This window comes from Dermacentor albipictus, chromosome 3 (assembly GCF_038994185.2).
Source record: "Dermacentor albipictus isolate Rhodes 1998 colony chromosome 3, USDA_Dalb.pri_finalv2, whole genome shotgun sequence".
In the NCBI taxonomy this organism is placed as follows: domain Eukaryota; kingdom Metazoa; phylum Arthropoda; class Arachnida; order Ixodida; family Ixodidae; genus Dermacentor; species Dermacentor albipictus.
The window spans coordinates 135,423,836-135,441,263 of record NC_091823.1 but is presented as its reverse complement, the minus strand read 5'-3'; the positions used below and the strand labels follow the sequence as shown (position 1 = coordinate 135,441,263).

The following is a 17,428-nucleotide window of genomic DNA, read 5'->3' as shown; positions in this document are numbered from 1 at the left end:
AACGTTTAGGTGTTGCAGTAACGTGTTATTATATTTTTTGGTGATGTTCATGGATATAAATATCATTCGGGGATATTTATTTACTTATATATTTATACATACTGCAGTCTCTTTATGCGGCTATTGCAGGAGTGAGTTAGACAAAACGAAGTCATAAAAAAAGAACAAGTAAAGAATAACATATTAAAAATTCACAAGAAATAAGGCAAATTGCACAAATGAAACTCAAAATAACAGCAACACTGAAGGTCAGTACAAAAACGCGAATGAGCCAATACACTAACAACAAGAAAATACATTCAATCAGCTATTGTTAACTTTTAACAGGAAATCATTTAATGGCAGTGACCTAATCGTTCCGAGAATTAAGTTCCATCATTCTATAGTACGTGGGAAAAAACTGTATTTAAATTTATTATATCGAGCAAAGTAAGGCTTAATATTATGGCTATGGTGACTCCTACGTGACCGAGGAATGTCTGGAGGAATATATATGGGTTGTGAGGCACGATGAGAAAAATTGACAATGCCACGCAGAAACTTCATTGACTCAGTGTGACGGCGTATGGATAAAGGGGTTAGGGAAAAGAAGACAAGGCAGGAGAGGGTGAAAAGTAGTGATCATGGCGACGATATATGAACCAAATAGATTTTCGTTGTATGCTCTCAATAGAGTTAATGTCGCACTGCTTATGAGCGTTCCAGACAGGGGCAGCATAATGTAGGATTGGGCGAATTAAAATTTTATACATTAGTAACTTAGTTTTTTTGAGAATTGTAGAAACTGCACCTCAAATACCCGAGCTTTCGGATTGCTTTAGTGCAAATTAAGTTAATGTGTTTTGACAAAGAAATGTTATTGGTAAATATGACGCCAAGATACATGTATTCCGAGACCCTGTGCAAGGATAAGTCGTTGAAAGTGTAATTGATCAATGAAGGAGAAGCACTATTAGAAAATTACATTATCACAGTTTTAGCGAAATTTATTTTCACTTGCCAAGTGTTGCACCATGTACAAAAGCTGCCAAATGAGGAATTTAGTTCAAGATGCTCTTCTGGTGTGTTAATCACGCGATACAAACCACAGTCGTCTGCATAGAGGCGTATGTGCGAAGTGGCGTTTCGAGGTAAGTCATTAATGTATAGTAGAAATAGTAAAGGACCAAGAACCGACCTTTGGAGTACACCAGATGGCACGTCAACAGAAGAAGAATTAGTAGAATTATAACACACGAATTGTGACCGATGAGAAAGGAAACTGTCAATCCAGCTAACCAAGTGAGAATTTTTAAAGATCATGTTAAGCTTTATTAATAGATTAGAATGCAGTACAGTATCTAAAGCCTTTGAAAAATTTTTATATATAGTTTCGACCTGGGTGCCGATATCTAGGGCGCACAGAATGTCGTGTGAGAATTGAACTAGTTGTGTTGAGGTGCTGAAGCCTTTCCTAAAACCGTGCTGAAAGTTACAAAGCATGTTATTCGATTCGAGAAATTCCATTATATGTTTGTGAATTATGTGCTCTAGCATCTTACATAAGTATTGTGTTATTGAAATAGGTCTATAATTAGATGATAGCTGTTTATTACCAGATTTGATTAATGGATGAACTTTGGCCAGTTTCAATGAGGATGGAACAACGCCGGTAATGGGGGAGTTTTGAAAGATGATGCTTAGGTAACGAGCAGACCACAATGAATAACGAACGAGAAAGAAATTGGGTATACCAGCACGACCGGTCGATTTTTTAGTGTCTAACTGTAGTGTTAGGTTGAATACACCATGTTCATTAACCATGATATCAGTGATCAGGGTTCCCACATTAGGAGGGTCAAACGATGGAACATAGTGGGTATCTGAGGGAAACACAGAGTTAAAGTAGGCATTAAATGCATCACCTATTATTAACGGATCATTAGTTGCTTCATCATTGACGATTATAGATGCCGATGTAGAATCTGTTGGGAAGACAGAGCGCCTAAATTTGCGAGGATTAATTTTTTTTGCGAGGATTAGTTTTAGTTTTTGCCGATTTCGTAATCACAGTCTTTCCAAAAGGGCTTCTTCTTGAGCAAGTTGGTGCTTAGGTTTCCTAGGTATACTTTGTGGCGCAAATACATTTCTTTCTCTCCATTTTAAGAAATGTATTTTGCGCCACAAAGTATACCTAGGAAAGCGCAGTCTTTGCTCTGCCTTACGAAACTTGATAGCACTATCAGGGTCTGATAAACGCTTCATGCGCCAGAGGCGTCCAACGCGGCGTGATATATGAAGGATATCACGTGTGTCCAGGGTACTTTGAGGTTCTTTTTCTTTGTTTTTGGCGGAACAAAACGTTGCGTGCAGTCACTGACAATACTTTCAAAGTTGCTGACTAGTTCGTTGATGCCACTCATGTGACTAATCGTGTGATATGCGTAAAAAAAAAGCAAGAAAATCGATGATAGCAATATCGTCAGCGCGAGCGAAATCAGGAAACGTGGTGAAAGTAGACAGTGGCGCAAAAACAAGATGGTTAAGAATGACTGCCACAGCCTTGTCGTCCGAAATTGCATCAACAGTATCACATTCAAAACCACACTGATAAATATTTGAACCGAGAAAGACCAAGTCAAGCAGCGAGTCACCTCTTGTTGCTTCGTTAACAATTTGCTTTAGTCCGAAGAACAAGGAAATGTTTAGCAATTCTCAACAGCTAGATGTATCCCGACCAGAAAACGTAAATGATACGTAACAGATGGCCAATGGATGCCTGGAGTGTTGAAATCGCCCATCAAAATAAGATTAGACAGTTTGAGTCTTTGTATGTTCAAACAATCAATAAGGATGCGCAGTACAACAACAGATGAACCTGGCGGTCGATAAAGAATGCCGATTACAATGGACTGTTCATTAAGAAAACTTTTACACCAGACAGGTTCAATTTGTGCTGGCGCCTTCATAACGGAGAACTTAATGTCAGAGCGAACGATAAGAGCGACCCCTCCGCCTCACCTATCCTGTCGATCCGCTTGTGTCGCCGCGTAGCCTGGGGGAGTGAATTCTGAGTCATGGACGCCATTGTGAAGCCACGTTTCCGTAATTCCCACACTATATGGGGAGTGCGAACACACAAGAGACAGGAAGTCAGAAAATTTGTTTATAATGCTTCTAGCGTTCATATTCATAACCGATAGCTTTTCATGCCTGTGCTTAGGAGGTCCAATAGAATACGTAGTAGAATACCGGGTGGTGCGTTTGGGGGACTGCCTGTGGTCTCCCTCAAGGGCATCCTTATCAGCGTTCCAGACGTACCGAGATTTATCAATGAGAATGTAATTGAAGCAAAGCTTCAGCTCAGAGCCATTGTTGCGATATACCTGGGATGATTCCCAAAGTTTTTTTTTTTTGGAGTGCACGAATTTTAAAGGAGAAGTCTTCGGTTGCATGGTGGTCAGTGTCTTTAAGTTTGTGTACGTTCTTTAGTATGGTTATTTTCTCGGAGTAGTACAAAATTCTCAGAATACTAGGACGTGGATGATCCTCGCGTACCCTACCAAGCCTATGACAGCGTTCGATTCTTGGACATTAGATCCACAATTTCTCTGAGATGATGTTTGACACTTTGTTTAATAAGTCGTCCCCATCTTCATTTGGGTCCTCTGGAATGCCATATAAGATTAAATTATTGCGACGAGTTCTATTTCCCAGGTCATCATTTTTCTTACTCAGCTGCGCCACAGCAACATACTGAAGCAAGGTTTGAGTATGGGCTAGTTGGTATTCCATGGTATAAATCGTCACTTACAGCGCATACATAGACGGAGCACAAAAAGGGCGTCGTCCTTTTTTGTCCCCCGTCTATGTATGCGCTGTAAGTGACGATTGATACCACAGCAACAGTCAAGGAATCAAGTTGAGCACGTAAGATATCGTAGATTTCCGGTGGTGAAGACTCAAGCGCAGTCACAAGAGAATCGAGACGTTCGAAACGCTCGTCGACAGTTTTCTGGAATGACTTTATGTCGGCAATGTCACGAGCTAATCGTTTGTGCCTATCTAACCGTTCGGATAGCAATTTGGCAATCATAGTGTCATTAGCATCAACGGCCGTAGCGTCGGCGTGTGACGTGAAAGCAGGGGATTGCCGCGGATCTCGTAAGGTTACTTGAAGCCATTTGAATTTTGAGGGGAAGGGTGAAGACTAGGATTTTTTTGGAGGGCCGGGGCTCACTTCCAAGTCAGCGCTCAACAGAAGGCGACTCAAGCAACACATCATTTGTGAGGAACAGGAAACATTATGTGGACATAGGAACAGCAGTAGAAACCTATCGTCGGATCTAATACAATGAGCGCCTTTGCGGTAACATACCTGCGCGAAGAAAAATATTCGGGTGAGCATCTTGCCCGCACTGCTGTCACCTAGCCCACTAAACAATGGCGCTGAGGGCAACGCTTTTATATCCTCGGTAGATGACGTAATAGCAGCGTGGAGACCGCTGATAGCCGGCTGATCCAGCGAGGCGTAGGCAAAGGCGTGCAGGGGGTCGCCAGATACGCCGATGAACGGGTCACGGCTATCACACAGGGTGATAGGCAAGTTCAGGCGCGCATCGTCAGTGCACTGCACGGGCCAACCTTGTGAGCAGAGGCCAGCTGGACACGAAGAAATGTTGCAGCCAAAGGGAGCAGCACAGCACTCAATGGAAACAGCCAGGTAGCCGAGAAGCTGCACGAAGAAAAATATTTGGGTGAGCATCTTGCCGGCACTGCTGTCACCTAGCCCACTCAACCCATGCACCCATGAATGGTCACAATATCACCTGTCAGTAGATAGCTTCACGCTGTGGCATGATAGGGAACGAAAGGGCAGACGCTGAAGCAAAAAATGCTTTAGATAGTGCTTGTGAGGTACGCATTCTGTTCTCACAAACAGTCACCAACGCCCTCCATGGTTGCGCAATACGCAACTGTACGTTGGGGCACTGGACCCTACCAGATTGATGAAATGAGCGAGTGGATAAATGGGACTGAGCAATAAAATTTCGTATGCCTCACAAGCTCAATAGAAGACTAACAAGCACCATGCATCAGATTCGCTTGGTGTCACATTTACCCAGCGTCGTACACATATGATAGGTTCCAGTGATGCTAGCCTAAACTGTTTATACGGTCAGCTACCAGAAACATTTGATCGCATGTTTAGCGTTTGTCCCACCTACGTGCAAGAAGAACACAAACTGGTATCTAGCATTTCAAAGGTCTACGAGAGGCCGTTATAACACGAGCTGGTTTCACGTCCTTGGCCTAATGCAAACAGCGCAGCCCAGGGGCGCTGTAACATAAAGCTATTCCAAACTTTTCCATTACCATTCTGCAACCAACCCTCCGCGATTGGTCAAAAACTTTTAGGGACCCCCCCACTTTACCTCTCTTTCACGCGGCATTACTACAACCGCGATAGCTCTCCAGTTCATATGTCGTAATACACTGAATACGCATGATTTGACCGAACTAAAGAAAAATAATTATTTCTGATTCGACGCCTTTTCGGCATCAGCTCTCGGCTATTGGTCAAGAGCTTTCGGGCGTCACACACTTCTACTGTCTGTCATTCGACGTCACAAAACCACAAAACTCACCACGTCAAAGTGGCATGTATGCGTTTAAGATGCATACATGTCACTTGGTGAATGATTTTACAAATTTTAGACCAGTATCCATACTACCCGTTTTCTCACAAAGCTTTGAAAAAATAGTTCTTACTAGAATGACAAATTTTAGCGAACAATGCAATATCATTCATGGCGCGCAGTATGGCTTCCGGAAATATCGATCAACAGAAATGGCACTGTTAGAACAAAAACAATTTATCCTGCAATCGCTTGAAGATAAAGAAGTAGCCCTTGGAATATGCGTAGATTTCACGAAAGCTTTCGATTATTTAAATCACTCTATCCTGCTAAAGAAACTTGATATGTACGGATTCCGCGGAGTGGTTCTTTCACTACTGACGTCATACCTTAGTGAGCGCAAGCAGTACCTGTATTTAAATGGCTGCTCTTCTAATATATTACCAATTTCTGCCGGCGTACCTCAAGGGAGTATTCTGGGCCCATTTTTGTTTAACTTATATTTGAATGACATTGTTAACGTCGATCCTATGGTGAAATTTGTCATTTATGCTGATGATGTGACACTGTTATTCGCTGCAGAAAGTACGGATGAGCTGATTCTGAGAACGAACAGAACGCTTGTGAAATTAGACACATGGGCGCAACTTAACAAATTGAAAATAAACGTTAGTAAAACGAAGGCTCTCATATACCATGCGAAAAACAAGAAAATTAACATTACCTCAGACATTACGCTGCAAAACTCCAAGGTAGAACTAATAAGCGCATTTAAAATACTTGGAGTGTATTTCAGCGAAAATATGACCTGGGACACTCACATCGACCACGTTGTGTCAAAACTGTCTCGCATCGTTGGATTGACATACGCCAACAGATACATTCTACCCTCAAAGGTTAAGCTTCTATTGTACAATGCGTTATTCCACTCACATATTAAATATTGCCAATTAGTTTGGGGGAACACAACAAAATGTAATTTGCAAAGAATCATGATATTACAGAAAAAAATGTTACGAAATATTGAAAACGTCCCCATGAGTCACCCTTCCCACCCTCTGTTCTTGAAGTACTGTGTAATGAAAATAGACGAGCTATATCCACATTGCCTGTGTTCACGTTATAAGCTTGAAGTAAAAAATAACAGCTGTTCCCTACTACGGCTGACATCGCTTTCTAAAAGGACCACACCTTATGAGAATCGAAACACACAGCCATGGCTAATCAAAACGTGCAGAACCGGATACGGACAACAAATTGTAAACAGAACCCTACCGCATTTGCTAAATTTCTGCCATAATAACGGTTTCACTCCCGAAACAGCATCGAACCAGAAACTGAAATTGTTCTTCTGTGACAAAGTTCCTTTCCCATGACAGAATTTCATGTTGTTTTTTTCATCTCTGCGCATGTACACTATACGCATTGCAATGTACCAATGTACTGTTTCATACTACACCAATGTGCGCCGTTTTATTTTTCGTTTTTTCCTTCATTATGTAGCGCTTTTTACTTGCAGTTTTTCATGTTTGTAAGTTTTCTTTAACATTGTTCTATCACGCAGTTAACAAACTTTTTATTTCTACAGTAACTTATTCTCAATGTTACCGACAAGTTATTGCTGCATTAGTATTGATTATTTGTTTGTGGTTTTTATGTTGCCATGCGAAAAAGTGTTTGTTTCTTCTATGTTGTACTCCGGGGAGCTGGGAACTAGTCAAGCTGACTTGTCAGCTTTTTTTCCCGCACTCCCTCACTTCATGAGTGAAATAAAGATTATTATTATTAATACTAATATTCATACTAATTATTCTGCCGAACCAAACTTAGATTTAGGTGCACGTTAAAGAACCCCAGGTGGTCGAAATTTCCGGAGTCCCCCACTACGGCGTGCCTCATAATGAGAAAGTGATTTTGGCACGTAAAGCCCCATAATTTATATTTTATATATGAATTTTCTTCTGATTAGCTGCAGGCTGCCCCGTCCCGAAAGGAATGAAAGCGGGCTACCGCCGATCGCTCAGGCACTGGCTACTCGCACCTGCCGGAGATCATGGGTTTATTTGCGTGTAATAAAACTTTCTGCCTGTATATGTAACGTTTTCGAGCACTTTTGGCACGTTTATGACCTCGTTCTCCCAACTATTCTTTGCTCAGGTTCAGTTATAGCGTTATTCTTAAGCTTCCGTTGCATGCCGCCACCATTTTCGACAAGCCCCTGCAAGCTAAGTGAGGGAAAGCGGAGCAATCGCAGACGTGGGCAACACATTCTTCATACGGTTATCGATTTTCAGTGCACTGAATCGGCCCCATCAAATCGCCCTGCACTTGAGACTGCTCCTCGTCTCTTGTCAGCCAATTAAATAAGACAAGCCGCTCAGTGTAAGCAATGTTATTCGTTTTTCAAACAATCAAAAGTGACCTCCTGTGAACGAGGAGAGCACTTGATTGGTCGGTTCGCACAACCCTGCGGGGGACCGCCCAATGCTTGCGTTGGTGGTTACACAAATTCGGCGTCACGAGATTGGAATAAAAACAAATGCGAAGACTTTTACGTTTTAGGGCTCCAGATAACACGTGCGGCTATCGCCTTTCTCCAAGCCACTGGTCTGGACGCACGTCTTTAGGGATGTCACAACGCTGTCAACTTGTACGTACGCACCTCGTCCTCATATAATCATCCTCATTCATCAGCCCTTTTCATTCCCGTCCTTTTTCTCCAGTGTAAATTAGCAGGCCAGAACAAATTATAGTTCAGATTGACCTCTCTGCCTTTCCCTAAATACATTTGATGGGTGCACAACTCTTAGACGAAATTGGAATAACCTATCAAGCACATCACATATTGTGGGGAGGCATCCCAAGGAAAATAAGGGAACATCTCTTAATATACCCAAACCCCATGAAATATGCATCCAGAATTTCACAAAGATAGAAGAATCATAAAAAATCGCAAGAGCGAGAGCTCTCCAGAAAAGATTGCGCAGTGCCAAGGACGTGCTCTATGTAGACGCGGCGGAGTACGCAAATAGACAGTATATGTCGATTGTTGCTACGAGCCTAGATTGTGACTCCAGAGTTAGTGGCAATGTAAAAACAGGGAAGGCGGAGGTGGTGGAGGAGGCTGCCTTAGCACTGGCAATAACATCGTAACCAGCGACTTCAAGACAACCGTCATGAACTATGCAAAAAGAAGAGTCTCGCCGGAAGCGCTGAGAATTTAAAGCAACTTTCGTGAATATCTCGACTCTCACAGTATATGGCCCCCCACACTCCTCCCTTCCGGGGAACGCATTAGCGCACAACCTGGTTCGAAAACTGATGGGCCGAGCAGGTGACATGCAAATACTTTTGCAAATACAAGCAGCATGCAAAAGGGACCATTTTCTCCCGGCATATTTCTCGCTGAGTAGACGGCAAGCGACGGCATGGTGCCTCTCACAAACAGATACATATCCGAACCCGGTGGCCTACCACCGCTACTACACGGACCTTTACAAGCATTGATGTAGATTCTGTCAAGAAAGGCTGGACCCACAAGAAACGGTCTGGGCTTCTACTCGGACACCCACGCAGAATAAAATAGAATCAAGTACACAACACCCCAGACCAGTGGGAGACAGCATTGCGCAGCTGTGCACCGTAAGACCAACATAAGGAACTCCAGCAGGTCGAAGATCCCGCCAGGGCCCAAGGTCTTGGGGTCGTCATATATAGGTAATAAGGTCGAGGTCTGAAATCTGCGGTCCTAATATAAAGTTATTCTTCCTCCTCTCTCTCGCAGCCATGAACGTTACTTAACTGATCTTTAAATACTGTAGATTGCTCATTGCTTAACAAAATGTTTTGCCCAGTGAGAAGCTTCGAGCTTTCAAAAATATTGAGAGTGCCGATGCTTTTCAAATAACTTATGTCATTTCAGCATAGACGGGCTGCAGTCGTAATTCAACGTATAAAACTGTTTCTAGGCAATGCGTCTTGGTGAGTCCATTTTAATGAAAGAAGCACACGGTTTCTTAGCATAAAATGATATACAAAAACCTTAAACATATAAATCTATGAGGGCACAGGGTGCGCTCACAAATGGTGCAGACTGACATATACATTGAAAAAAAAATTGTTTTATTGAGTGGTTGCGGTGCGAGCTCTGTTACAAAGAATTGGTAGGTCTGGTCACCAAACAATAGGTAATGAAAAATATCTTTTTGGTTCATGTTCTTGAGGCACTTGACGTCACCTCGAAATACATTTTCCATTTCATCTCATGTTCTATGCATTCCATCCATCTGTATTTTTTGAAAACTCAGTATCGTTATTGCTAATAACATTTATGGCACAGGGGTTCGAACATCTTTCGGAGCTCAAAAGTGTAATACTGATACTGTTGTAGAGAATAAAAGCCCTGTCCGTGTATTATTTTCTTCTTCTAGGGATGGGACAGAAGAAGACCGCGCGTGAAGGACGCACTCCGAATGGACTCCGGTGCTTAGAACAGTTCACAGCTGATCTTTCGATTCTACTACGCGCTTACCAAAGCTACTCGACGGACCTTAACGTGTGGAATCTTTTGAGACCAAGATCTCCCAGATCCGGCGTGACCTCGGCCATTGGACATTTCGAGGCGACCATGCCGCAGCGCTACGCCTAACGTAGGTGCCGCGAATACGGCATGACAGCATTGCTTGCCGCCCCTGGCTACTGCGCTGCTACCATGAAAATGGCTGCCCGAGACCCCCTACCTGCCGCAGCATTGGACGAAACCACACCAGCCACCGCCATGAATCAAGAACCGAGTCAAGACAACGAAAACGGGACTTGGTTTCTCGTGGCCCGATAGCGCAAGAAACAGGTCCAAGCTGCGTCGAGTTTACAACCCAACACTGAACCTACAGAGCAGGGCCACCTACATTTGACATTGCGGAATAAGAGCTCGCTGCTGCCCACGCAACCGATCGACGATTTGGAAGCGATCTTCCGACCCAGAGGTAGACTGAATCTCGGTGAGTGGCCGCAGCATTTTACAGCCAGAGATATAGGCACGGCGGCTCAATTAAACGAGAGCACGCTCCACCAGCTAACCGTCCGCATACGCCGAGAGCCGAGCGTCGCAGTGGTCAGCACACCGGGTGAAGAACTAGCGGCAAGACTGCAGCTGATTAAGTCTATATGCCTGGAAATCAAGCAGTACGAGGTTCAGGCCTATGTGGATGCTCCATATGCCTCATGCAAAGGAGTCATTTTCCGCCTAGAAAAGAACACAACGCTGAGAACGCTGATGACAAGCACCGGATACCCGATGGTTTAGGTCCTGCATGTACGAATGATAGGAAACACGTTCTCTGGCATTCGGGTTATCTGTACATCTACTATTACGGAGCATAATACCGGTGCTACATTCATAAACCTCGACAGCAGCTGTGCAACGTCTGCCTCTCCACGGGTCATCGAGCGGATGTTTGCCCACCCCCGCATAAACCCCAGTGTGCTGGGTGCGGAACTTCCAACACCTCCGAAGGGCATGATTGCACGCTGAAATTTTTTCATTGTGCTGGTGAGCACCCCACCACTGACTCCCGATGTCCAGTAAGGCAGCGAAAACCCCTTAAGAAGAACCACGTGTTCCGAGAGCAGCAGAAAATGGCGGAGAAACAACTCCAGCAATACAAGAAATCCAGCAAGGTGACGACATTCTACGTTGCGGCACCTAAGACTACTGATGCAACACGTGGTCCTCCCCGCTACCGATCCCGGGGACACAGCCAGTCCCAAAGTCGCAGTAGGTCCCGGGTCCGCAGGCCGTCCATTGACCAGAAGCAACCACGTGGTCAAAGCCGATCTGGGAGCCGCAGCCTGACGCAGTAGAAACCGCAGGCCACGTGGAAGAAAACGCCCGACCATCACACAAGGAAGGTGACAGTGGTGAGTTGGTCAGCGCCATTTCCGGATGGATGTGAAGGAAGCTTCACGTCTGCCCTCCAAACAAACAAACAAAACAAGCTGTCTCCCGCAGTGATGCTTTCACTCACCCAGGCACCCACGCTCGCACCTGAGAAACTCCCTCACTATGCCCGCACTAAACAAAATGTGTGCGAAATGATAGAGGAAATTGTGACTGCTTTGAGAGCAGAGATGCAGAACATGAAGAAAGAGATTATGGCTGATATCAAGCACATGCTACAATAGGTCATACAACAAGCCACGACGGACATGAAACAATTATTGAGTGCAACTTTCAGCTCAACTTTCAGCCATCAAAACGACTCACTTCCACATAACACTAACGCCACTCGAGAACCAAGAAGGTCACCCCCCTGTACCCGTCCGGCTCGTACAACACCTGCCCTCACCAGCGAGGCGGTATCAACCAATCATGGCCAGCAAACCTAAGAGACGCCCCACCACCCACCCCTTCGGAGTGTGGCAATGGAATTGTAGAAGCTGCCGAAGGAAGAGGGGCTCCCTCACACAGCTTCAAGTTACACAGCCTTAGCTACCAGATGTTATAGCACTTCAAGAAGTACATTGCACTCCTAGACTCACAAGATACAATGCATACACCGACAAGCAACACGCCACCAAACCACCACTAGCTGCCACCCTTGTGTCCAAACAACTCACAGTGATCTAGCACACGCTCGACAGCTGCCATATTCCGCATGTGCTCTTAGATATTGCACCTAGGAATCGATACCAAACGATCCTGTTCTTGCTTAATATCTACTGTGCACCTAAATCGCGACAAGACGACTACGGGCAACTTTTTTCTTCCACTAGAGACAAGCCAAAAAATTTGTTATTCAGGGAGATTTTAATGCGTCCCACCCAGCCTGGGGGTACCAAACAGAAACTCAGAAATCCGCCGTCTAGCCCGTGCCATGAGCCTTCATCAATTCACTTTGCTGACATAACCTGACCCACCAACCATAACGGGCAACACCTGCCCATACCTGCCCTAATCTAACAATGGTCAAGGGGTGGACCCAATGCTCCTGGCACAACCTAATGTAGAATCGGCACAGTGGCCACAGCATTCTAGCCACAGAAGTCGAACTGGTGGCCATACGCACACCAGAACGTCAAATATAAAATAACGAACTGGGACGCTTTCGGCCGCAACAGAACCAAATCTCAACACCACGACGCGCCATCTCTACACGAGTGGACACAACAGCTACAAGCAGATTTTAATGCTGCCACTAAGCAACTTACTGCAACAACAGAGACACCGGATGTGGACGGACATCTGCTCCATCTCTGGGACGCTCGAAGAGGCCTGACTAAAAACGTTGGAAGAGGCAGCGGCACAACCGTAGGCTGAAAAAAAGAATCTACCGGATCACAGCAGAATCTGAAGAATACGCCACCAGCCTCACTAATAACAATTGGCACAACCTCTGCGATCAGCTTAGTGGCACACTAAGTACTTCCAAAACATGGTCCCTCCTCAGAACACTACTCAACCCAACGCACACAATAACGCACACAACCAACAGCGTCCGCACTATCATCCACAAAGAACAAATGGATGATGACACTCTCCTCCAAACACTGCAACAGAGATACATTGTTACAGGTCACCGAGTGGAGTACAATGAGTATCCACATGAGGAAGAAACGCAATTGGACGGCCATATTACAGAGACAGAAATAAGGGCAACCTTACACGGCATAAGACGTAACACGGCGCACAGAGCAGACGGCATTCACTACCCACTACTACGCATTCTCGACGATAAGGCCATGCAGCAACTCACTGCATACTACAACGACACTTGTAAAAACGGAACGCTTCCACAGGAACGGCGACACGCCGATATTACCCTAATTCCAAAACCCGGAAAACCGCTGTCCCTCCGAAATCTCAGACCCATTTCCCTGACTTCGTGTATTGGCAACCTCTTTGAGCACATAGTTCTAATGCACCTCGAACCTCACCTAGACGCGAACCAATTGTTTCCCAATACCTCATTCCGGCTATCGACCACGTCTGTCTGCGCAGGACATACTCCTACAACCTAAGGAGGATGTTGTGGGTAGCCCAAGTAAAGCTCAAACAAGAGCCGTTCTGGCATCGGACCTCAACGGGGTCTTCGATAACATCTCACATGACCTCATTCTAAACAACCTTGCCGATGCTAAAAACGCATCTATGATTATGTCCGAGCTTTCTATCTGACCGCACAGGCGCCATAGGGCTAGTTGATATTCGGTCGGATATCATAAAGTTTTCCGGCAGAGGGACTCCCCAGCGTTCGGTTTTCTCACATCCTATTTAACGTGTCGATGGCAAGGCTACCGCTCCTCCTCGACAAACTTCAGAACGTGCAGCACGCCCTGTGTGCCGATGATGTAACAATCGGGGTGACCACGGTGCAGACGGCCCCATTCAAGACGCACTACAGGAAGCAGTAAATATAGTACAAGAGTATGCAAAAGCCGGAGGACACACCTACGCAGCTGAGAAGTCGGAGCTCCTGCTTGTATAAAAAGAAAAACGCAATAAGGCCGATATTCCACCAGCCATCAGATTGCATCTTAATGGCAAAGTTGTTCCAAGCGTAGACAGACTACGTTTACTAGGCCTTCAAATACAACACAACAGGAAGCTTACACATACCCTACACATTCTCCGCCAACAACTTACCCAGGTAACGCACAAACCGCCAACAAAGACTCCAAGAAAAAGACGTACTCCGACATGTGCAAGCCCTCATTATTGGCCGATTTACCTACCACCTCTGCCATCATAATGACTCATACTGAAATGCATCAGATCGACACCCTCCTCCATACGGTGCTAAAGACAGCGCTGGGACTACCCCAACATGCGTCTACACAGCTCCTACTACGACTGGGGGCGCACAACACCATCCGCGAACTAGTTGAAGGTCATCTTAACAGCCAATTGCTACGTCTGCAACGAACAATGCAAGGGTGTCACATTCTATCCCGGCTAGGATACCAAACACCAAGAAAACCACTACAGGAAATCCACACACTTCTTGCGCTTAGCATTCGCAACAAAATTCACGTGGTCACAATTTCCCAGAATATGCACCCTGACCATCATAAAGGCGGAAGAAAGGCAAGAGCACAAGCCCTGGCTCGACTGTTTGGCGATGGCACATCGAACACATCGGTCCTATACACAGACGTGGCCCGCTACCCACAGAAACGAGCCCTAGGTCTAGTCGTACTAAATAGCACAGACGTTCAGAGGGCTTCGGCCATGCTCAACACTTTGGACAGTGGTACGGTGGAAGAGGCTGCTATCGCCCTAGCCACCGTACACGCTTCAACCATGACGGCACCGGATGGACCCATCACAGTGCTCACTGATTCACGGCCGCCTGCAGGCCGTGAACTACAGTGAAACTATAGAATATTACAGAGATACCAGGAGACACTTCCTTCCACCACATTATTCCCTTAACTGAGAAGATGCCGTTACGTGGCGACAACTTCCAACTAATTCATGTCGCTGCCTCTTTTATCTTGACATGTTCCACCCCACACAATATCCCTCATACAGTCCCTATTGTGGAGCAAAGCCCGCAGTATATCATTGCATCTGGGAGTGCCCACACCCTCCGGGTTACACCCCTATTCGTTCCCCTTCATATTCCTCCTGGGAGACTGCGCTGACCACATCAGACCCGCAAGAGCAGCCACGACTGAACCGGTGGGCAGGCGGAGTGGCGCGAGCCGATGGGGCCCCGAACTAAAGGCCCCTTCCTACGAGGAAGTCACCCGATCTCACTAAAATAAATATTTTCTCTCTCTCTTTCTCTCTCTCTCTCTAGGGATTGAAGAATCGTACTACATTTCGGATAATACATAGTCGATCTCGAGCTCCATAGTCATTAGATTTTCCGGCAACCGGTAGTACAACGTAATGCGTGAATGCAGAAAAAACAGTGCCATTCATAGTGTTTATCTTGCTTCGGGCAATCAAGACCGATAGTTCTTTTCTGCTGTTCTGCGCTTGCGTAATACGCTAAACAGCTTTCTTTTATTGTCCCAGGACGCGGGTTCAAATTGCGGCGGCGGCAACCACGTTTTCAAGGGGTGAAATGCGAGAACGTTTGTATAGCCTGCATTGTCTTCGCGTTAATAAAACCCAGCTGGTAAAAATTGTTCGGAAGTCCCCAACTAAGCCATGCATCATAATCCTGTTCTGGGTTCAGCACATAAAACACCAGACTTTTTTTTTCGAGTTGCCAGCACAAAATTTATCTGCGGTGAAAAAGATAGAGAGGAGGCCAATCAGAAGCAAAAGTCGAGCGCGATGTTTTTCAATCGCATTGCGTAGCTTAAAGTGGCGTTCTTCAAAGCTTCTTTCCGCGTGTTCTACAGAAAAAAATCTGTCTACATGCACGTTGAGAGCCTGTCTCACAACACCGGCAAACTAATTCGAATATAATTTTGAAGAACTGTGTGATTCTGGGGACGAACACAAATTTTTATCTGTTTAATAAGTCACAACAGAAACCATGTTGATTAAAACATGTCTGGTGGTGTGCTGGGATAAGAATTGTTGATCTTGAAGGTGCTCAGCCATGCTCAATTCGTTGAGAGCAGTTACAGCGTTGTGATTCAGTGACAAAATGCTGGTACTGTTGGATTTGCTGCTCGCAATTCGTTATTGAACAAGATAATTTTTTGGATTGTGCTACATGTTTCTCATCAACTACAAAAAGGCCAATGCGAAGCTTCTAATGAAAACCTTCTATGCAGCTTCATTTTCATCGCATTTCACAATTTATCTGGCAAAAAAGCGATGTTTCGCGAGAATGGTGTTCATTTAATATTATTCTATGGATTAATGGCCGGTTGTAGTTGTCAACTCAGACACGTTTTATTGCTTTTCTGTAAGCATTGAAGGTAGGGTGTTTGTCTTCCCAGCGACGACCGATCCTTTCCGGGAAACACATGAGGGATGGTGCCACCACTTGGCAGTTTTCTAAGAACGCATTTCTTTGTATATCACGGGAAGCAAAAATTCACCTAATATGGGAACAAGATCTGGGAAATATCAACCGTGATTGGGCGTTGTGGCTCGTCATTTCTTCAAACAATAGGCGATAATGCCGTCGCCCTATCGGCCAACATTAGCATCGCAAATGTGCCGTACAGAGTACTTGTTAATTGCTGATTAAATTAACGCCGTTGAGAACATTTCACGTGTAGGTCTGAAAAGAAAAAAAATAATTCCTAGAGTGAAAGCATGATTATTTGAGTGTTTCCTCAGTAACGGTAACAGCAACCTGTCCAAGTTCGGCGGCGTTGAATAGTGGGGAGCTTTTCTCAGAATGAGATATATTTAGGTTTTTAGATGTGCCGGTGTTTTAAGACCATGTCATAAAAAATAAAGCCACCAAAGCAAACAATTCAAATGCCTAGTTGTATCTAGGAGCGATTTTTGTGACTTACAAGAAATACAGGTCGTTAACGTAAAGTTAAAGGCCAACTTGTGGAGCTGCCTAAGCGTGCTCTTAAAATGTACTTGCGGATATCTTTCTTTGGGGACCAGGTAAGCGGACACACAAACACTCGCTGTCCTGTTATAATAGTAGACACTATATGTGTGTTTTGACTGTAACGTTCACCTGCGTGCAGCAAAGGTTGCTCGGTGGACCGCAGAGCTGCCATGAGCAAAGGTTCTTATTCCGAACTGCTGCCTTCAATGCATGTTACCGCGTTTAGGCGAATATAGGTGCAAGAGCCGCGGAGAAGGGAATAGCCACATCGCTCATCTCAAGATAAAGGATACCGAACATACAAGGTTCATTTCTGGCCGCGTGCATAGG

The 17,428-nt window shown here is 45.0% G+C and overlaps 1 protein-coding gene across 3 annotated transcripts in view; it reads right to left on the bottom strand.

Annotated features, from left to right (window-relative positions):
• Positions 1-3,870: 3,870 nt before the first annotated feature.
• Positions 3,871-17,428, bottom strand: part of LOC135904960 (uncharacterized) — a 235,496-nt gene continuing 221,938 nt past the window's right edge. For all 3 annotated transcript variants that reach the window (XM_070536727.1, XM_070536724.1, XM_070536725.1), the window contains one exon: positions 3,871-4,714. In XM_070536727.1, coding sequence (XP_070392828.1) covers positions 4,588-4,714 — 127 coding nt within the window. In that variant the 3' untranslated portion in view covers positions 3,871-4,587. The remainder of the gene's footprint in view (positions 4,715-17,428) is intronic.